Source organism: Apteryx rowi, unplaced genomic scaffold (assembly GCF_003343035.1).
Source record: "Apteryx rowi isolate R43461 unplaced genomic scaffold, aptRow1 scaffold_140, whole genome shotgun sequence".
In the NCBI taxonomy this organism is placed as follows: domain Eukaryota; kingdom Metazoa; phylum Chordata; class Aves; order Apterygiformes; family Apterygidae; genus Apteryx; species Apteryx rowi.
This window is the reverse complement of record NW_020447642.1, coordinates 64503-88030: the sequence shown is the minus strand read 5'-3', so window position 1 is coordinate 88030 and position 23528 is coordinate 64503. Positions and strand designations below refer to the sequence as shown.

The window sequence follows — 23528 nt, the reverse complement described above, 5'->3', positions numbered from 1 at the left end:
AAGTGCAGACACCCGTCTTCTCTCACGCGGCTCTTCTGCCTTCCATGCAGGCCGCTTAGCTCCTCCTGGCTTACGTGACACTTGTCCTCTCCTCGTTCTCCTCTTTGCTTCTCTCCTCGCCAGCATCTCCCGCAGCACGCTCTCCAAGCACCTCTTCGGCCCTCTCTGCCTCCGGCGCACACAGCTCTGCCGTCTCCGACCGGCTCGAGTTCCCCTTTACAGGCTGCCTGCTACGTAATCTCGTCTGCAAGCACGCACACCGCTGACGTTTCCACCCAGACCTCACAGACCTGCTTTCCTCTTCCTCACGTGTCGCTCGCATCAACTAAAAGGTCAGCTTTTTTCTTTTCCAGATATTTATCCTCTGCCCAACACTTCCACTGGCCACCACAGCATTCCCCTTCCTCCCTCGTCCTCCCTCGCAGCCTGCTTTGCTTGGTGTGTACGTTGCCGCAGCACTGTTTCCCACTCACACCTCCCCCTGGAGCCTCGCGTCCAGGCCCTCAGCCTGGCACAGTTTCTGCACCAGGTCTCCCTGGGATGCAGTAATGAGGTTGCTGGACATAACTGCAACTGAAACGTCCCTGGGCAGATGGTGGGAGCTGTTGTGGCCGGAGCGAGCATGCGTTAATGCTGCCCCCGAATCTCAAGCTAGACGATGTAAGAAATGCCATCAGACACCATGTTTCCAGGTAGCCAGGACATCAAGAGGAACAGACCGTTTCGCTGCCTCATCTCAGCTTTCTACTACATCACAGCTCCTGCAGCTTCACTGCATAGGAACAAAGAGGAAAAAATTGGTAGAATAACGACCTCAAAAATATAAACCATCACCATCATCTTTGGAGAGACCAGCACTGTCCTCCCCTTGCTGGTACCATCTCAGCTGTGGAAACAAAGCAAAGCGTCAAGAGAAAGAGAGAAGAAACAAGCATGTAATTAGTATTAATTCTTAGAGACAGAGAAAACGTGAAGAGACCAGAACTACAAGGTAGCGACCGGAAGTAAGCAAGATTTAACAGAAGAAGGATGTGCAGCCTTTGCTACAGTTGGCAGAAGAAGGAGGTGGGTTGCATTGGTTGGGACCACCGTGAAGTTACGGGGGAAAAGATCCCCTAGTAACCTGAATCGGAAAGGGAGCATTTTGGGTGCCCAGGCTCGGAACACGCTCCAATGGACAAGGCTTTCAACAGCTGCATTTCTGAGGATCAAATACGGTGCTAGAGAAACTTGCACTGACAGCATCCTTTGGAACCAGCGGCAGGTTGGAAACAGCCGCTCCCCGGCCTGGAGCTGCTTCGGGGGAGCATGGGATCCTCGCGGGTGCGACGGGCCGAGCCACCCCAGCAAAGCTGGTGGGTGGTGGCGGCAGGGGAAGGGACCCTTTGCAGCCAGGGAGGACAAACATTTGGAAGAAGATGAAGTACACGTATTCAGTTTATTTCTAAGATGTGATGTAACCTGAAATCTTATAAAGATAATGTACTTTTCACCAACAGCCTGTTAACATGCTTTTTTTTTTTTTAAATGCAATGTAAAAATAAGTTTCTCTTAGGATTAAAAACACGGTTAGTAAATGATAAAATGGTTACAACAGAGAAACAAATGCTTCTTTATGACTTTTGGGCTTGAAAGTATTGTTGCTGGCAGAAAAACAAGAAATGGAGAACAATTCCTGAAAGGAAGGATAAACCTATGCTTAAATAACAGTATCGATACACAGGAAGGTTGGCTTCTGCTCTGACCATTTGCCTTATATCCCCTAGATTTCTGGAGTGGCAGTGAACAAAACCCAAAATCTTACAGAAAAAATCAGCCCCCAGCACCAGCGGAGGGGAACGGCTGAAATGAAAGAGTGGCAGCTCCGAGCAGGAGCCTCTACCACGCATCAGTTTTTAAGATATTCTTCTCTATTGCTATAGGGTCAGCAAGGAAATAAAGAACACACTGGGAGACAAACCAAAATAAATAAACGTAGAAGCAAAGAAACGAACAGTAGCTCAAACCTGCCAAAACCACGCTCAGTCTGAAAGAAAAGAAAACAGACGACGGTCAATCTTTTTGAAGTCGAACGCAAGGAGCCCGCGCGCGCTTCAGCACTCGCTCCTCAACCCGGAGGCACCCGGGCGACAACGCAGCGGGCCTGCGGCACCCGCCGGTCGGGCCACAAGACGTACCGAAGCTCCTCTGCCCACCAAGGCAGCAAAGTCTCCCGAGGAGGTTACTAGAAAAGCATCTTAAAACTGGAAGCAGCCGGACTCCCGGAAGACGCTCTGGGAGCCCAGCCGCAAGCCGGGCTAAGCGAATAACGCCCCATCCGCTACAGCGCGAGGCTCCAGAGCTCCCTGCCCGCTTCGCGCGGCGCCGGGCCGAAACGTGCCCGCAGGGCGCTTCCGCTTTTACGTGTCCTCGCGCCCCAGCTGCGCCAAAAGAGATTTTTGTTTACCCTCCAGCCTGGCTGCTCAGCCCGGCCTTATCAGTGGCTCCAAGCCGGAGCAGAAGTACGTTAAAAAGCTCTGAACAACTGCTTGTTGGTAAGCGTGAATCCCATTTCACAAGCTTACGCTGGGCGTTACCTTAAGCGCGTCCGCGATGCCTGACAGCAGGAGAACACAGGTCTGTAACGCCCTGAAGCCCGGACGCACTCGCAGAGACTGGGAGTCCAGACTGGGTACTCACTTGGCTGCGCTGATGACGAACCTTCCCATCTCTTTACAACGGCGCTTAAGCATGAATTCGCACAATAGTTAAGCAAGAACTAATATTTTCAAGCTTCAGTAACCTCCAAAAGGTAACAGAATTACTCAGAACAACGCAAAAAGCAGGGAAAAAAAACAGTACAGATTTATACTTACTCTCCAGCAGCAACTCACACTGCATGTAGTTTTCTTCTCACTTATAAATCACACATTTACATTTGCCTTACGGGGACTTCAAATCCTAGACAAGACTACAGTATATATACCACATATATGGTAGATTTTAGGGCAGATATGCGATATTTTTATTATTGATATAGCTGTCCTTTACGCCCATCTACCTTTAATTGCTCCTCTGCCTCTCTCCTTGCCCAGCCATGGTGCTCCTGAATGTCTGTTTTACATGCTCTGTACATACACCTCAGGCAAGGCAAATAAAACTTCAATTATAGCCTGTGGAACAGGAAAGACTGAGAAAAACACTGTAAATATATGAGGGAGCGTAAGGGAGGCTTTTCCTTCCCAATAGCAGGATCATGGACGAAAAGGGGAGGGGAGGGAGGGGAAACGTTACCCAGGCAAGATCATGACACGCTGCCTCCGCGCGCCCTCCAAACGACCCACCTATTCTAATCCAAACCCATAAAATCTAAAATCTAATTATCCAGGGTTTATCTGCGAGATAAGCGAGGACAAAACCAAGCCGCAGAAGTCGCACCTCCCTCGCGCTGGGGGAACCGCAGGAGCCGCAGGCTGATCCCCTTCCTTGCTTTGATGCTGCCCAAACGATCGCGTCTGCACTGCAAAGGCGGATCAAAACAGTTATCAAAAACAACAGTTCTCCAGTCTGAAAAAGTAACGACAACGACCTGCAATTATCTGCAAATTCGAGTGGAATCTGGCTGCAAAACCTTTGCTGAGACGGACAATTTTCATCTCAACGACCTGCGTCTCTGCCTTGGCTGGTTGCTAGTTCGAGGCAGCCCTTTCGCACTGACATTTTCATCGCGCTCAGCTTCCCTAATGGCATCGAGCCTTTGCCAGAGATTTGGTGAAAGGCCAAATTAACTGTGCTCGCTACCTCTTCTTTGTCCTCTCTCTTTTACAGGTTATTGAAATGTTTGAATAATACACAATTTCCTTTAGCAGGAGCTATGCAGGTTAGAGCAAACGCTACCATCACCTCCACAATATTATGCAGTTTCAGCAGATTACTGGGTTAACCATCTGCCCATGGAATAAAGCTCGGAGCAGTCACGCCACCTTCCAGAAACACAGGTGCGTTTTTAAGGTACCCACCCCTTTCCCTCCGGTCTCCTGCAAGGTCTCTGGGACTGGAGAGATCACACGTCGTTCAGCCGTTTCGTCCCTGAATTCCCTTAGTGCTGCTGCTTCCTACAAATGAACTGCACCTGCCCCTTCTTTTAGTCAAAAAATTTGCTTTGCAAAACTCAGATCTGTAAAGCACAAACCTAAAAAACCCCCCCCACGTATTCTGAAAATTCAAGGACTTATGATTCCCTAATCATTTCAACATAACTTTTTTTCTAAAATTAAAAGAATTCTTTTTTTTAAATAGATTAAAAGAAAAGTCAGACTCACCAGAACTACACGTAAATTACTTTGGATCTTTCTAAGAGCATAGCTTAATTTCAGTCATGAAACAATTCCTACTTGACTGTATACAGTACTATTTTAATATCTGAAAAGGAGAAGAGTACCACAGTATATTTCTATTTAGATACGTCTTATTTGCCTGTCTAAACAACCAGGATGTATAGGTAAGTCAGTCCCATTCATCATTAATCCTATTACACTCACCATATACATGCACGAGTTCTGAATAGATTTACGGACTGGCAGATCCACGTACACGCCAGACAAGCTTTGTAAGAAGTATCTAAAAGTGTTTTCCAGGTAAGAAAACCGCCCCTGCAAGGAAGCTGCGCGTGTCAGGCGAAGGGAAGTTAATCTCTGGGAAACGGAGCCGCTTTCGAGCGGCCTCTCCATGCTCCAGGCGGCTCCCGCCGCGGCCTCGCCGACGCACCGCAGCAGACGGGGAGCACCTCCGCCCTCGCGAGAGCCTCCCGCGGCATGAGCAGGCGCTCGTCCTTCGGAAAAAAAGGCTTAACATTAAAGGAAGCTTCACGTCACCTCAGAAGTCGGTTTCTTGGCATTGCTCCTGCATTCAGGTTCACCTGACCACCGCACTCGGTGGTTTAATACAACAGAAGTAAAAATGCTGAAAACGGATTTTTTTTTCCTGGTTTGAATCGCCCGCTCTCTGCATTTCCCCTGGCGAATTGGTTAAAGCACAGAATACGGGGCAAATACACCCTGCAGATGGGCTACCGCATTTTGCAATAGTTAAATCTCCCAAGCAGCCTTGCAGTGAGTTGAAAAGAAAAGCAGACTGCGCTAAGGCCTGTGCACGAGCGGAAAAAAACTCTCCTGCCAGCGCGTGTCTGGAGCCTTAGTTCCCCGCAGACTGAAGTACGGTTTTGGGCAGCCAGTTAACACAGTCGTTTGCATACGAGCTGCACAGCCTAAACATAAGGTCTCTTGAAGCACTGCAAGCAAAAACGACTGCAGGTAATAACGCAGCGTACCGCATACGTACAACATTCACTCCAGTTATGGATCCGGCTATTATTATTCCGAAGCGTATCCCTATAATTGCTCTAATTAGCTGCTAAATAATCCGGGCAGGAAGAACAAACAGAAGCTCTGCAGTCCCTGGAAGGGACGAGTTTAGGGTGACATTTAAGGATGTCAGATAACGCGGACGAGCCATAAGCCCCAGCTCATTGACTCCACGGAGGCAAAGGGCAGCACTGGCAATTTTCTTACTCAAAAGCCCAGGACATATAAACTAAAAAAACAACAGCCTTACCTCGATCGATAGTAAGAGTTTTTGCTTTCAAGTAGGAATTTCACTTGATTTTTTTTTCCAATCTGTGAAGGTGAAATTCAGAAAGACAGAGATTCAAACCAGAAAATTTTTTTAAACATTTTCTTGAAAGTGTTTCTTCAATTCTTAGAACTATACAGCACAATTAAAAATTTGGGGCAATTTCATGTAATTTATCTGTCGTGAACTGGAGGCATTCGTACCAGATAGCTGCCTAGTTCTAACTCAAGTCTGCGCACTAGGTGGGCAATTGTGCTGAATAATCTCAGGGTTCATAAAAACAAAGTTGCGGCATTTCTTCTGGGTCGAACGGCAAGCAGAAGGAGCCAGAGGATATCTTCGCAGGGAAAGGTATGGGTATTCAGTTAAAATAACAGTACTTCAACTTTTCTAAGGAAGAGCGGGATAGAAGTTTAAAAATTAAAAAAACCTGATACAAGCTTCGCAGTAAGATATGCAGCACAGTCGTCTTTGCGAAGACACGTCCCAGACTTTATGAACTTCCTTCTGTTAGTGAACAGATGCATCAGGAACCTTCCAAACCTTTTAAAAGAAGTTTTGCATCACTGGTGTTTTCCATGGAGGAAGGTGACTGCAGTTTTGTACGAGTGTTTGACCAAAAACCTCACTTTGACCAAAACTTCCCAAAGAAGCGATAACACAGTGACACCGTAAAACAGGCAAGAGACACGAACAGCTCAGTGACGCTCAGCCAGGTACAAGCTTTCCGGTCCCCTCCGCGAGGATGTACAGAGCAGCAGCTACCTGTTTGTAATACGTGTGGCTCCAGGAAACGAGTGATACAACGGTAAAGAGCAGCTAAGGAAGCGTCTCTCAGGCTGACATCTGGCTCAGGATACAACGCCTAAATATCAATAACTTTCACGTCTGCTTCACAGCAGGGAAAAATCAAATTCGTTTTTTTTGTCGCACGCACGATAATGAAACTCGATCTCTGCAGGACTTCGGGGGAAAAGGCTCATCCATTAAAGAAAAACCTATTGACAACAGCACAAAAACATCACCAGAGTCTCCGAGCAGGCTTCAGCTGGCGGACACACAAGAGCTCAGTGCCAAGAGTGCCTTTAACCATCCCAAACTTCTATTTGTACAGAGCTGTCACTGACCACGCCAGACATCTAGCGATGCTGGGAACAGAAGGAATAGGATTAACATCCTCCTAGAGCAGAGCTCCAAGGGGAAAAAATATCCTTGCGCAAAATTAACCTGGCTGTAGCTAGTCAAGAATGCCACTTTTTAAACTAACGTATTTAAAGCTTATGAGAAGATTTGAACCCATCTGCCACATTTGGCCTGGTTTCATTTTATAAAGCTTTCTTAGTCAAACTTCACTAAAAATCTTGTCAACAATGACTATTTTTAGAAGAACTCATTTTATTCGGTGGCTTTGATATACTGATTTCCTAAAGAGGAGGATTTAGGAGAAGAGGCATTAGAGCGTCAAACCCCCTGAAGCTGCCCGTTATTGATATCGTATGCTACGTTACAAAGGCCAAATTAACATACAAAGTTGGACCCAAAGCCCAAGCCGTTTCAGCGGAGCTCTTCTGTTTTAATCTGGCAAACAGATATAGTTGGTATTGAATCCTACATACAGAAAAGACACTTGCAACCTATAAAATGATGGAGTTGAGGGACGGAAAAGAAAAATCAGTTTAAACCCATTTCGAAAACTCGAATGCCCCAGTAACTACAGCACTTAAGTACAATATTCACCACTTCTCCCCCTAAGGATTCACTGCGGGAAGAAAAGGGAGGGCAAAACGTGTTCCTGAGAAGACGACAGAAGTTCAGCTGAACTTTGGGGATGGCCAAAGAAAACACGCAAAAATAGGGGCTTAGCTCTGACTGCAGAGACAAGCACCCTTACGCTTCCCTTACCCAATGCCCGAAAACACATTCGTCATCAGATGCTCCGTCCCCGCGGCGCGCAGACCTGCAGCCGAGCCTGCCCACGCCAGCCTCCCCCGGAGCAGGTGCATCGACGCAGGAGGACGGCAGCAAGGAGCCGAGCGCCCGCGCCAGCAGCCCTACGCCTCCTCCGGCCGGCGCTCAGGTGAGCGCGGTTACTGGCAGGTTAGAGCTCTGGGAGCCTCCCGGAAAAGGCCTTTTGGAGAGGAACACGTCTGCAAGCGCTGGACATGGGGAAGTTGCGGGCTGCTGCAAAGCTCAGGGCAGAGCCCCATCTGTGTTCTCCTGGATGGAAAAGGTCTCCTCGCGCCGGTGAGGTAAGCTGGGAGGTTAAAGCTATGCAAAGCACGAGGAAATGCCCTTAGCAAGTTTGCAGGTAAACGCACAGATGTTTCTGCCTTTGCGTAAGTGCTAAACGTGTTACAGCCAGCCTCGGAAGTGAAGCTCCGGTTTGTCACGTACCTTAAACATTTCACTCTTGGTTTCCCTGGCTGACTCTCAACAGAACTCCAACTGCTTACGATTACAGAAAGTAAACGCTTGACAGTGGTCTGCGGGATGGATTTTGTTGATGTCTCATGTAGCCTCCTGCTAGACAAAATTGTATTTTCCCCATAAATAATAATCACTTATTTTCACCATTATGCTTCTTAAGGATTGCTTTCTTCAGTCTGCATATACCAAGAACAGCTTGATCTTTTCATTAAATTGCCTTTGATATGGAAAAACACTAATAAAAAACCCATCCCCAACATGACTGTTCTAATACTGAATAGAGAGCTTGGAGTCACAAACATCTCCTGTAATTATATTTAACTGCACATATTCTGTGCTCTGCTCTTAATCAGATCTTACTTCAGGACCAGGTAGCACCGTTTCTTCCCTTGTAGTAAACAAGTGACAAGATTAGAATGATAAGCAGGTCCCATCTCAGCGTTTTAATCTCCAGAGGTCTCTCTACCTGATTAGGAAGCTAAAATTCTGGCTTTTTATTTACAGTGAGTTGCGCTCTCCCTCTATTTTGATTGCGTGTTTGTGCTGAGCTTTTTCTTGACTAGTTATTTATGAGGCATCTCATTTCTGCATGATTGTTTCTTTGCATGATATAAATCCCCAAATGTGTGTTTCAAGCAGTTTTGATCTGTATTTTCTCTCTACAAACAATCAGTTTTCAATACAGAAAAATGCTTTCTTTTCCTTCTGACAGGAGTTGATAATTTTCTCCGCTATCTTTTTTTTTTCCCCTAACAAAGTCCCATCAATCAAAATGACTACAGAGAGGAAGTGACCAAGCAAGCGTGGCAAAAAAAGGACTACATGATTCATTGGCTGGTAAATTCTGCGTTAAAAATGACAAACAGATTTGAGGAGGAAAAAAAAAAAAAAAAAGACTTTCAAAGCTTTTTTCTTATGCATCAGTAAAAATGAGACATGATTAAAAATAAATCCTGTGCCCTTATTAATTATTTTGTCCTTCAGGAATTCCTGTGACTCAGTTCTTTAAGTACACGACACGTATAGTCTGCGAATGGCACTGTAAGTCACTTGAGAGCTGCTGAGATCAAAGTAGTTTAAGAGAAGCAGGCTGATTTATTGGGTGACTGGGTGAATATCGTTGATAGAGTAATAGAGCATTTTAATTACTTCACATTGCTAAAGCACGTAGTCCTCTAAGTATCCAGAATAAACAGTCTGCAAATGGCTTTTTAAGTTGCTTGAGAGCATCTGAGATCAAAGTAGTTTAAGAGAATCATATTGATAACGAGGAGAAGCCTGAACAACGGTGATAAACTGGTTCAAGCAAAGTATTTCAGGCCACTACAGTGTAAGTGCAGAGGAACAGGACAAAATAAAAGAAACTTGTCAGCGCTTCGACTAATGAAGAGAAACTCAGGCGATGGCAAGTTTAGCTGACTGCCATCTAACCGGGTTCAACAAACCACTGATCCGCTGGGATGGGTCTCTGGCAAACATGACCTAAATGGGATGAAATACCCACGTACGAGTTCTAGGCTTGTGTCAATAGCGGAAAGAAAAAACTCAAGTTGAGCTCACGGCGGTTTCCAAAGGGTGCCATGGTGCCCAATGCAGCCAAGAGAAAACAAGAGAAAGTACCTTCAGGGATTAAAAAAGAAAACCCGAGCAGAGACACGCTAAGTTTAAATTCTAATTTTACACCACGAGGCAGCCTGGGACCGGCTGCGCGGGCACGAACGAAAGGCGATGGTGCGCCCCGCACCCCACCGAGAGCGGCGAGAAGAACCGGAGAAACAGAAAGCAGTTGCTTTCGGTTAGAGCTAAGAAGCGAAAGCAGAGGGAGCCAAGCACGTATCCACCCAACGTGGGAAACGCGTGGCTCATGCATACGTACCGCCTTACGCATTGCCAACCCACTCATCCGGCTACCATGAATACTATTGCAACAGTAAATCAGCTGCCGTTTTGCTTTGATTCTTTCTTCACAAAGTTGCATAGTTAATTTCAATTTATCTAAACACCGAGCAACCTGGTAAGATTCAGGGCATTAGGCGATATACAGCCATATATTGATGGCTGTTCTGGAAGATCAGCCAAAAGCATCATCAACGTCTGTTTTTTCACTATAACCGTAAAGCAGAGCATCAAAAAACCGGAAGGCATTTCCAACTACATTAAAACAAAATGCTAGTAAAACCAGTACTAGCTATAACTAGGAAAAAGCCCCAAATTAGACCACCAAGACACAAATACCAAAACTGAAGACCCCTGTAACCCCTGTCTGTGAAGACCTGTGTCAGAGGCCGCCAACACCGGTGTTCTCATTTTGGCTAGCTACCTGCCACGAAACATTAAAGATCAGATTCTGCGACTATCCGGTACACACTTAGCTATGCAGAAATTAGTTAGCAGTGACGGAGAAAAGAGCAACGTACAGAACGTGCTTGGAAAAAATGTTGTAACAGGCTTCACAATCCACCCAAACTGTATTTTGTAACCTGGTAGCAAAACTTGCAGAGACAATAAAAAAGCATGGCAAGATCAAACAACAGCAGTGCATTAGAAAGGACAAAGCGCTGTTAGAAAAATAACTGTCTTTTCAGCTATTCAGTATTCCGTAATTGAACTGGAAAATTTTCTATCTTGACTTGATTTTAGGAGAAAGAAATGTTTCACTGAACTTTGAGGACAAAGTTCGGTTTGCAAACTCAAGCACTAGCATTTTGAAGAAGGACTGAAAGTGAGCCATTTTTTCAGAAAAAAATAACTGAGAAATACAAAGATACCTGCTTCATCATAGGATACAGTCAATTTTTCCAGCATTTCTCGATCAATTGATAAAATCTGCTGCTCCAGAATGGTTTGGTAAGACAGCACGCTGTTCTCTTTGTCCTTCTCATAGTCTTGCAGATGCTGTTTCAGGACTTCAGGCAGGCGGGACTTCACGTACTCTGCTGCTGACTATATGAAAGAGAGGCAAAGGTTTAATTAGCATATGTTCTTTAGAAGAGCTTTATGCACATCCAAACCATTTTTTAAGGATTTCTCAAACGTAACCCATCACAATAAAAACCTAGAATAGGGCCGTAACACCGTTCTCGCAGTCACACTTGTCATTTCCACTAGTGCTTCAGTGACAGATACCCACTGCCAAAACGAACCCCCGACCCTGGACTTACTTCCAGGGAATCGGGGACATAAGTGACCAAATTCCTCTTCGCTGAGGAATATTCCTACCCTTCAGCAGGACATTTATGGTGTAACATTTGGGTTTGGTAATCTAGAAACAGTTACCACACTTGACTAGACCCACACCATAATAGCCAAATTTCTTATTGTAAACATATTTTGAAAATATAACAAATATGTTTTTATTCTGAATTTTAAAGTAACAAGTAACAGAAAGGAATCGCTCCAACTGCTATTGATACATAACCAAGTTTGGGCAGGAAGAGAGCAGTAAATCTTTAATAGCATTAAAAAGCTATATACACGCACACAGAGAAAATTCTTTTCACTTTTTTTTTAAAGATTGCTCAAGGCCATAAAGCAGCAGAAATTAACAGCAGGTGGCATGGTTGCACCAAGGCACGGAGCCTCGTGCAAAAATTTCAGTGGCAGTAAATACGGAGAGCGTTTGCCTGCGGCCGGGTGCGCGGCCCAGGACGAGCGCTGCCGCCGGAGGGGCCCCTGCTCGTCCGCCCGGCCGTTTCGCCGGGACGCCTCGGGAGCTCCTTCGCTCTGCCGGAGGAGCGCAGAGCAGCTTCCCGGCTTTTAGCGCTAGCACCTCTTGCGAGTGTTACGCTGCCACCGAACAGAAAGGCCCCTTTCTGCCGTGATTTTCTGTTCTTCCTTTGCATCTCTGATGTAAACTTAACTGGAGAAGGAAGATGTAGCAAAGGCTGCTGCCCGGTGCTCCAGCTTCCTGCCAGTTTCAAGACAGAAGGGAAAAATAAATGATAAAAAAGTTACATTATTTCAGGCCTGGAAGTGACCAGAAGTTACCCCTACTCAGCGACATGCCTTTCCCAGGTTTATATTTAGTTTTCCAAAGTCAATCGCTGATTAAATTACGACCTTAAAATATCACTGAAGTTGTGTTCAATTTATCTGCAAGCTAAGTCATGCGAGACGAATGAAATTATTCTGCAAGAAGTAAATTAACTCTCCACATGAGAATGACATATTTAATGCTACATTTTAATAGTACTTTTTTCCTGGAAGGGAAGGCCAAAAGATACACTGTATACTAATTATTTTAGTGCCCTATAAAAATATCAGGTTCAGGCATTTATATTCAATGTTTCCTTTGAGAAGATGACTTGCTCTGCATAGGGAAATTCTTGTGCTGGACTTATTGCAGCAATGCCAGAAAGCTGAAAAGAAGAAAGAGTTTATGTATATTCATTTTCTGAAACGTGTTTTACCATCTAAGTGAGTATTTGCATACTACTGGCTATAAGCATATAAGACGACAAACTGCTTCTGTCCCAAAGATCTTGCAATTTAAGTAAAAGTTAATAGACAGACGGATACAAAGAGATGGGAAAACAACTGGGAGCAACCGAACGACAGCGGCCAGCAGGACGGGCGGCCGCGGCGAGCCGCGCGGAGCCCACGGGGCCGGTTCTTCGTCGGCACCAAGGCCCCGAGGAGGCGCGGTGGCCGGAGCGCCCCGTCCCAAGGCGCTCGCGCTCCCAGGGCTCTCCCTGACACATCCCGGCCAACGCTGCTGCAACCTGATTAGGATACACGGCGCCCGAACGCACGCCTGGCATCGCTCCTGAAACACAGCCCTAGGGGATACGCGTTTCCAAACACACACCAAGAAACGATTTTCGTGCTGAAGCGTTATTCTTAGCAGGACAGAACGGAGACCGCTCGTAAGAGGAGACTGCAGTTTGCTCGCCCAGCCCTTAGCGGTGAGGCACGTCGAGCACATGTGACTCGTAAACTAATCTAAATACAAATTTTTCCAATAGATTCTGAAACGTCTATTTCAAGGGTAATCTCACAGGTTTAGTTTCTCAGTTTGTTTCTCAGCGAGAAACAAAACACAACGCTCTGCTTAGTTCACTACCTTTCACATTGCATCTGGATGTCATTAAAAATTGAAACCTAAAGAAACCAGGAAACCAATATGAATTACTCTCCTTTTCTAGCAAGAAAGGTGATCAGCCGCATTTGAATAATTACATCTCGAGTTGCACTGAAGTAATGAGACAGATAGTACTATATTCTGTTTAGTACAAAAGTAATTTTCTCTTGTTTTTAGAAGATTGTGTTCAGTCTTTGGAATACTTAAAAAAATGCAGGTGTTTGTGCATGTGCTTGGCATTAAAGAAACTGAGAGGCTGGATTGAGGGGAAAAAAAGAAAAGGAAAAAGAAAAAAAAAAGACTCCTATATACCCCGCTTTGTGGTTTCTGGCGCAGCCCGTAGCCTGGCGACTCGCCTGCCGGGCCGCCACGCAGCGAGAGCCGGGCCGGGCCGCCCCACGGAGCGGCGCAGCCCCACGGAGCGGCGCAGCCCCGGGAAAGCCGGCCCGCTCCTCGCCGCGGCGCTGCTGCGGGTTATAGGCGGCGACAGCTTCGTCCTCCCCGCTCCTTCCCACGTGCGCAGGCCCTACGGTACAACCATTAAATCCATTCTCATTAATATCGGTATTTGCGTCACCGGCAGAAGTCAGGGAAAAATCCGCTTTGCTACTTTGAACCTCCAAAATAGCTTTATTCTCTTCTTCTCCGTATAATCATCCTTATTCCTGCAGGAAGGAATTAGACACCGAGCTACTCCTGGAAAACGGCAGACCCTGGGCATTAGCTGTGGGCACCACTAACCGCACCGCATTTGCTGCTGAGTTTTCCCCACCACCGTCTACGCAAGGAAGCAACCGAGAGCCGCGGGGCGCTGCAGCGGGAGGAGAAGCAGAGGGAGGCTGCGGCCACCCACGCGGACACCTCCTCGCTTCGTCCGCGCCACGGCCTGGGTTGCCAGCTTTCCGTTTGCACTTAAGGAAAAACAAATGAAACACGGAGGTCACCTAGGTAGAGTTTTAGGACACCTTTGAAAGCGGAGATGGCACCTCTCGATCAAAGCCGGCCTGCAACGGTCAAGCGTTGGAGACCTGCAGCGGTGGCCCAAGAGGGGCACGCGCTGCCCCACGCGACCCGGCTCCGTCCCCCGCTGTCACGTGGACCTGCCTACGCCCGCTCCCCCCAGCACCTGGACCCTTGGTCCTGTTTAGATTTTGACATTTAGGGCGTTCGGCTTTGAGGACTCACGTTTGGGGACGTTCCCACCAGTCCGCCCAGGCAAGGTTTTGAACTCCAACCAGTTCGGGCTTTGAGGCTTTGCAACGTGTTTTGGGGGAACCCTCAAACAGATCAATGCATCGAAACAACAGCACAGCAAAACGCGGGTTACTGACTTACTTCCCGACTCAGCCACAACAAACCCTCATTTTCTGAGAGCGATTTATCTATTTATTCTGCAAAACCGAGAATGCGGCACTCTCTACGAATGTTTCCATTCTGCCACTCTTCCTAAATGAAGTAAAAGATTGACATTAATACCTTAAATGACTTCAAGGAATTTCATTTTACCACAGAAAACTTGCATTTTACATATGTAAAATATAATTTAAAATATCAACACTTGCAGAGCTTACTCGCATAAGTTTTTCTCTATTCACTAAAAACATAAAAATCACATGAAGAAATACTGAAATCCCTCACTGTCTGGTAACCTGAATCTCAAAAGTAACCAGTATCCTTCTGTAACTGTTTTTCCACTTTTCTTTTTTTGGCTTGACGAGGCAGGTATATTCAAAGTGAACATTTTGATAAACCACGCTAGCCGGCTGCTGCAGCTTGCTCTGCTGCCCTGCGGTACGTGCTCCCGGGAGCCCCCTTCCACGTGGAGAGCGAAGGTCTGCGACGGTTAATTAAAGGTTTCTTCATGAAGCTAATTAAAAAGTCAAGTGGCAGCTTGATCAGAGAAGTCTCCTTGCAGTTATATTGGGGGGTTTCGAAAAGGCTTTCGGCACACAGTCAGGAACCGAAGAAAATGGCAGCAGAACGTATATATTATATTCTCTTTACGGCACACTTCAAAGGCCGTATACGGCTATTGCACACTTCTGCTGGCCTTTATTCCTGTTCCTCCCTATTATAATTAAATTGCTTCTGTGAGTAAGCGTAAGGAATGGTTTGTACCGCACTGGATGCACAGGTGAATCCCGCTGTCACCCCCGACACTCAGCAAAACCATCACAAAATAACGGAGCGCGTGGCCAGGAGGGAGCCGAGGCGCCGGGGGGCAGAGCACTTGCCACGGGGAAGATGAGCTCCGCCGTAAAAGAAAGTTATGGGCTTGTTCGTTTTAATCACATGCTGCTCAACACGCTTTATAGCCTGGAATTACCGAGCTGTTCGACCTTTAAAATCCCGGCTTTCACCAGCGCGAATTCAGCGACCTCGCGCGCTCCTGGCACTCGACACGCTGCGATGCACTTCCTCAGCGGCCCCCGGGGCAATCGAGCAAGTCGCATTAAACCACGTGTTGGGGAACAAACACCGACCTGCGGAAACCCTCCTTGATCCGTCGCTGCGCGGAGGCGGCCGGGGCTGCTCGTCCTCCTCCAGCCCCCGGCAGCGGCCGCCGTGAAAAAACAAGCTGCTGCAAACGACGGCGACAGTGAGACAAGCATGCTGGTGCAGAAAGCCACTGAAGAACCTAATTAGCTGGAACGGCCATCGTTTATAAACACAGATTTCCAATTTAAGAAACCGGAGGACAAAGACCTTCTCGCCTCAGACCCCCACTCCTCACCGACTCCAGGGATTTAAGAGAGAGGAGAGAAATCCCAAATTTATGACCACAATATTCTTGAGACAATTCACCGTCTGCCCAGCTACTGCAAACGTTCAAAGGCGAATGGAAAATGCAGCCTACATTTTATAGCGCGGTCTTACCGGCACACCGTACGTACGCCACTGAAGGATTTAAAAAACAACCACGATTCTTCTGTTGCATCTTTCTGCCCCTTCTTTTCATAGGGGTTTCTTTCCCCTTCAGAGACGTGCGGGTCCCCCCGAGCCACAGCAGCGCTAGCTGCTCCCCAGGAGCCCTAGTGAGAGCACTTGAGTTTTCACCGCTATCATTTTGCTGCTTCTTCTGCACAATAACCTCATTTTAAGAGTTTTTAAACAAGCCATATTATGAGTATTAAAAGATTCCATTTTAATATGAGAGTTCTTTAGACTAAAGTAATGTCACATAGATCTGAAAATTATAAAGTGTAATTATTAGACCTGTTCAACCCAAGATAACGGAGAGTTTGAGAGAGTTTCCGAAAACACCTGGATAACAGGCAGGACTGTCTGCAGTCCATCAGAAGACTAACAGAGCCCAACACGAGCACCAACGGTAGTGCGCAATGTAGACCAGCGAGCACATAGCGCATTTAAGGACTTGCAGGGTAAACTGAACTGTAGGGTGCTGCCAACACAATTATCACATGGATAAATTAATTGATCTAATCAACAAAGACCAAGATTTGGGTGAGGGACTTTCCAGTACTAAGAACCCAGTTAAGAAAAGGAAGGCCAAAGACAGCTTGGATGAAAATGATTATTACACAATAGTTCAGAATATTTAGGGAGGAAAACGGCTTAACGTAGACCAAGGGCTTTAAGGAAGCAGACAACCTCTGAGACGTGACAGCACAAAAGGATTAACAGGACACAAGTCAAAAGAGAAAAGACGACACAGAGTGCAAACGTTTCCTTAGAGAAACGATGTAATAGCTGAAGTGCAAAATATCCCAAAGCAGAAAAAAGCTTGGAATTAACCTGGCTAAGTCGTAAGCTGATCAATGTTCTCAAACTCAAGAAGGAAGCATGTACACAGTCAGATTACTATGAGTATAAAAGAATAACATACATACTGAGAAACAAATGGAGATTCAGGTGAAAAATGACATAGAGCTAACAAAGGTAGCAAGAAAAGCTTCTGCAAGTCCAGTTGTTATGAGAGAAAACCCTGGCAAAATGTTGGTCTACTGCTCAACAGAGTAGAAAAACTATTGACAGATGATGCCATAAAGCTGAAGTATTTAATGTCTTTTTTGCTATAGTACTCACTACCTTTACCTTGCTGCATTCAACTGGCAGCTGATATCAGAGACAAGTAACTAAACTCTCAAGACAGAACAGGGAAGGATTATGTGTTAGAAAGTGTTTGTAAAAACTGGATATTTTCCAGCCGGCTGGGCCAAGTGAAATTCATTCAGGTGTACATAGGTAACTGGCTGAAACAATCTCTTTAATGACCTCTGTCTTTGAAAATTCACAGAGGATGGTGAGGTACTACATGACTGAAAAGGGCAAATGTAGAGGCTATTTGTTTAAAAAGTATAAAGGAAAAGACAGAGAATTACAGACCAGTCAGTTTAACTTCGATGCCTACAAAAATGGAATAAAAGATCAAATGATTTCTAAATACCAGAAAGCAACGACACTGGTAAGGCACAGACAGTGAAGCAGCTCTCTCGGGTGATGGGAGGCATGTTAATTCAGTTCTCATCAACCGTAGTCTAGGGAGCAAGCGTTCCCTTGCTCATTCCAGCAAACATGCCTATGTTTAAAGTCTTAGTATCACTGATCACATCATCAGCCAAGGTAAATCTTTCATGCTATTCTCATAAGCCGTAGGGGATGCTAGAGAAAGAGCATTCCAGGAAACGAGGATGCTGAATCCCACGTAGATTAAACGTTTTGGAGAAACTTCCATGATGAAGACGCATCTCTGGAGTCCCTTCTGATCAGCCAGGCGTGTTTGGTGTTCCCCGTGAGTATTAATGGCACATGGAAGTGTGCCACTCCCACTCTTCTCCTTCCCCTCACTGCTATCCAGGTTCCCTCGTTTTAACATTCACAGAAAGGACTGCAACTGGAGGAGCTATCTGAAATATCGGACGATCTCATTTGCAATTTCACATTCCACATTTTAGACTGGAACTCCTCATACATGTTTCTGGACTTGCATCTTAAACCACAAATCATCATTATTCTAAGAACAGTTCACTCAATTTACTAGGTATCTCACAGTAGGATGATAAAACCAGTTGGCATAATAAGCCTGTGGACAAGAAATGTATTCCAGCTAGTTTGCTAGTGATTATTTCTAGCAATACTACAAAGCTTCCCTGTTTCTTTCAAAAAAGTACAGTACAGTATTTTGACTGAAATAGGATTCAATTTCTTGTACCTCTAGAAAGGAATCACTTAGTGAGCACAATGCAAATAGACATTAGCTGGTCACAGGACAAAAATCAAGAGGAGTGTTTGCGCCCGCGATGGCCTCAGTCCAAGAGCCCTGAACGAAGCCGTCCTGCCCCTTCCTTCGGGTCACTCAGAGCCTGCCGAGTGACACCGAGGAAGCCCAACCTCGGCTCTAGGTTTTATGAGAACAATAAATTTAAGGACCAGAACAAGATGATTTTTATATATTTGCATGCACCTGTAAAACTCCGATCTCTGTGCCAACCAAACTCATTGCAGACAGACCATCCTCTCAGGCTATTCATACCACGATGCAGGAAAGGTTGCTGTTGACCAAAGTAGATGCAAAAATGCTGCCTTCAGACCCATGTGTGCCACTTCAGCTGATCTCAGAGGGACACACATGCAGAAGCCCTGACTCTCAAATCTCACGCAAAGCATTTAGCATCCGATTCTGCTCCTTCCTCAGCATGAGCCATCAATACCTCAACTGAAGTCAGTGGAATTACGGAATACGCAGTGGAATAAGAACATGAAACTATTAATGGTTATTCAAAGGCAAAACATATGATAGCAAAACTTAATCTACTTTCAACAGGATAAAACAGAACCACAAATGGCGCTAAGACAAACATGAACAATTTGCCCTCTAAAACAAGGAACTATTGAAAGAACAAACATGTCAAAATAAACTCGTTAGTTGATGTTTCCCTTAACAGAAACTCTTGACATATGTAATATATTATTTCTATTAAAAAGTGTCTTTTTTCCTCCCAAATGAATATTCCAGTACATAATTTACTACTGAATAATATGTATCCTAGGAAAACCACAAAATGGAGCTCACAATTTTAGACAAGAGCGGTTCACAGCAAAAGCATGATACCTGAAAATGTCCTCAGGACCCAGAAATTCTCTTCTGGGACTTTAAACAAGACCGAACACTGAAAAGGCCACTATTATTTTGTAATCCATGCACAATTTATTTCCGTAGCAGGAAAAATATTAGCCTCACAAACATCTTTAGTTAATCAGAAGCCATATAATCATGACAAAATTAACCTGATTCCAAGGAGATGCATAAAGTTCAAATTAGCATTCACGCTGGATTGTCAGAGATATATTAAATCCATAATTACCGTAATCCACAGCTGCTTCAACTGTAGAAAGTAATGAATTGCCCAGTGAGAACTGGTGTCCATGAAATGGAAAGAAAAGGCCATCTGTTGTAGAGCTTTGCTCTGACTTTGGGCTCTGAGCACAGATAGCTTGATCTTCCTTGACACAGTCTATACGTGGATTTATGGCTACAAGCAACTCCAAATAACCACATCACAAAGCAGAATGGATAAAAATGAAAATGATAAATGATAATGATTTATGGCTTTAAATTACGCATTATGGTTTCTTCCATAAGACAGCACTTGTCACTCACTTTTTAAACGGACTTATTTAAATGTCCTTGAGTGAGAAGCAAGTAAGTCAACAAAATTTGTAATGTGAAAATTACATGTTCTGTTCTCCCTCCCACTGCCCCCAACATTAGTCATATAGAAATGTGTTATGGTACGTTGAGCATACAGAAGCATGTTGGCACGGTACTTGTTAGTCCAGGACATGGATCAGAAGAGGTGAAAATAAATGCAAAATGATTATTTTCCATCTTCTAATGAGGAAGGGGATAGGGTAATACTTGCGCTTTTTTTTTTTTTAAAGAAGTAATTTTAATTGATTCAAATTAACAAAAACATACTCTGTGTGACGTAGTCGAGCAGTCAGTCATTCTAGAAACGGGGAAAGTAAGGCACAGGGCCTGGCTTGCCAGCGGTCACCTGCAATGGGCAGAGCCACAAGGAGGGCTTCCGACTCCGGACATCTAATTACAAAATTAACGTCACCAAAGCAAGGCGCGGCATTACGATCATCTTGTCTGACATCTTGAACCAGACGGACCACACCGCTTCCTCGTGTTACTGCTCGAGTAAGTCATTTAGAAAAATATTCCATTCTGTTTCAGAGACAGAGAATCTCCCACAACCCTTGGAAGTTAATTATCCTTACTGTTAGAGGATACATTTACATACCACAAAAAAGTGTTCGCATTATTTCCAGTCTAAATCTGCTATTATCTATGATTTTCAGCCACTGAATCGAGTAAAATGTCTGTCCACCTACATTTCTCTTTCTCATGCAAATACATGCAAATCGATCAAATGGCTCCGTTATCTCCGTGTGGATCAACCAAGGCGCTGGAGCTCGCCGAGCGCCACGCTACCGCGCAGGCTGGCTAACCTCTTGAGGCGCTCGTGGTTCTCCTCCCAGCGCTCGCTCCAGCCTCCCGCCCTCATTCGTTAACAGCAATCTTTGCAACCAGGCACCGCGCCGCGACCAGCTCCTTACCTCTGCCGACCGCCCGCACTGCGCCTCGGGGCTCACCGTCGCCCTGGGGCCTCGGGTACAGCTCGCACCCGCTGCGGCCCCCAAATCCTCTTTTACGCCCTACGCTGTGCAGTGCAGCTACGCAGCCGTGCAGCTGGTTATGCCGCGATGCATCTTACTTGCACACATTCACTTAACAAATGAGTCGAATTACTCTGGATCCTTAGCTGAGCTTATTTATCACTTACCCAATCTTTGATAAAATTATTAAATCACGTACTCACTCAGCAGTTACTCTCTATTTGTAACTATCCCGAAGCCGATCGCACAGCCTGGGTTTAATCCCTTTAACATATACTGTCTTGATTTGGCAGCGTTCAAAATAACACGTACATCCAGCCAAACACCATCAGCTTCTCGACCAAGCCTTTAACCTAGATAAGGAAACCATCTGGGCAGTTTGACAAGATCTGTTTTCCATAACCTGCTGTTAATTGGAACCAGTTACGTTACCTTCCTCTGATAGTTATTACTTGTGTCCCGTATTACCGGTTCTATTGATCCAGAACCAACGCTGGGACAAGGTTCGTTCATCTCCCGTTTCCCAAAGCCTTCCCAGCCCCCCAAGGCTTGGGGAAAATCACCCAGGGGCTGGTCTAGACCATCCGCAGAGCCACCCCGCCACTTGGGCAATGTTTCCAGAGACTCCAAAGGGATAACTGTCGCACCCGGGATATTCATCCCGGTTGTTGGAACAACTGCATGTACGCAAAAAAAAACAATGATAAAACCAGTTGGCATAATAAGCCTGTGGACAAGAAATGTATTCCAGCTAGTTTGCTAGTGATTATTTCTAGCAATACTACAAAAAACAATGTTTAGTAAATACATTAAGAATAACGATGGTAAAAGGAGTTATTACCCTAATAAAAGGAAATGCATTAGCACTTAAATTGCATATGCACAGACACAAATTCTGAATCTTAATTATGCTGGGAAGCCAATTAGTATTCATGTCCTTTTTAGCAAAAGAATTAAGATTAGTAGGTAAATTAAAGTGAAAATCAGCCAGAGACAAAGCAGTAATTTTATAATACTTCTGTTAGTTTTATCAAATAAAGAAGATAAGTTTATTTTAAAGGTGATGATTTCATAAATTCTGAAAAACATACACACTTAGATTATTTTTGGCAAGACAGAAGGCAAACAATAATTATGACTTCCATGTCTGCATGGCTGTATTTAAAGGACATTAATATTTAGTGCATGAGACTAATATCTGCATTTGCCAAAAGGAATGATTTAGCTAATGGAACAAAAGAAAAAATGTTTGAATGAATCACTTAAAAAAACAGGAATGTCAAGATTGAACCCAATTTTACCGATAATTGGTTGTGCTCAACTAGTAACATAAAAGCAACTGAATATTAAATGAGCCAATGATAAAAAAGGTGTAAAAAATGCATGAAAATACTTGCCTATTACCAATTAACAGTGCAGAAAAATCTAGGTACCAAATTATGATTTATGGTCACAAGTAAGTACTACAACCTAAATGCCTATCAAGCTGTATCAGCAGAGATTACATTTGCTGCTTGAAAACCTACCAGAAAAGTTTCATCCAGCCAGGAAGAAATTAAACATTTTCTTATATTACTATAATCAAATTTAAGCAATGGGGGAGCATTTTTATGTTGACATAAAAAACATAAGCAAGAGAGACAGAGAAATAGTACTGAAGATAATGATTGAAATATCACACAACAACTAACTGCATAAGAGTACTGAAGTGCTCGTTTTGCAAGCCAGGCATCAAACATTTCTTTGTTATAGAAGAATACTGCATTTTACCAAACTCATCAAGTTCAATACAGAAGCTGAAAAAATTCAGTTTTGCAAAACGAGTGCTACTCTGCACAACCCCTGAGAAAATGATGTTTTAAACTTCGTAACTGCAATCTTGCATCAATACAGATCCTGAAACGAAAGCCTCCACCAGCAATTAAAGTGCCTTTAAATGACTCCAGAGGATTTTTACAGGTATTTCTGTGCAGATACTTTTGCAAATAGCAGTGGGATATAAGAGGTATGGGAAGAATCAGTTTTACCAGAAGCCTTTCATTCTGCTACTTTAGTTTAGGGAACGTATTTATAGCCTATTAGACACAACTAAATAGCAAGAAGCAACTTATATATCCATTATAAAGACTCTGCTTTCACTTGCTCATAATTTTACCAAAATTCAACCAGCTGGTCAGAAATTCACATTGCATTTTAGATTCTCACCCTGGAAAAGTTTTAGTCAAAGCAACTGAATTCACCTGGAGAACAAAGCTAGGGATCAACACAGTGCTTTCCCCACCGTGAAGTCAGCTTTGGCAATCGCTTCCTCCAATAGCTTCAGCTCCGTGACAGCGGGGTCACCCCGAGCGGGGACCTGCAGCAGGGTGCAGATGAAGAGCGGATGAGGAGATGGGCGCACAAGACACCGCGCAGACCCTCGGGACGGGTGATCAGCGCAGGGATCGCCCGCACCGTCGCTGCTCGTGGCCCCTCCGCCACCCAGCGCGGGGAGGGAGCGCTCAGGGAGCTCGGGTTGGGACTGCTGCGCCCCTGCTTGCTTCGGTCACGACCATTGCTTTTAGCCGGTGCAATTCACACAGATGGCGCACGTAGAGCTATTTCGCATTTAGAGCCCCTCGTGCGGAAAGAGGTGCACGAAGGCCTGTAAAGCCGTAAGCGACTCTTGAGGCTGAGGCTGCAGCACCGGGTAAATACATGCCTCGACCTCCTGCGCTACGGTTTCGTAACTGTGGGCGGAAGAAAAGTGTTGCTGATTTATTCT

At 45.1% G+C, this 23528-nt stretch overlaps 1 protein-coding gene across 2 annotated transcripts in view; it reads right to left on the bottom strand.

Annotated features, from left to right (window-relative positions):
- The window catches only part of PPM1L (protein phosphatase, Mg2+/Mn2+ dependent 1L), a 108287-nt gene that overhangs the window by 22820 nt on the left and 61939 nt on the right, over positions 1–23528 (bottom strand). For both annotated transcript variants that reach the window (XM_026057779.1, XM_026057782.1), the window contains exon 2: positions 10806–10980. In XM_026057779.1, the coding sequence (XP_025913564.1) occupies positions 10806–10980 (175 nt within the window). The remainder of the gene's footprint in view (positions 1–10805; positions 10981–23528) is intronic.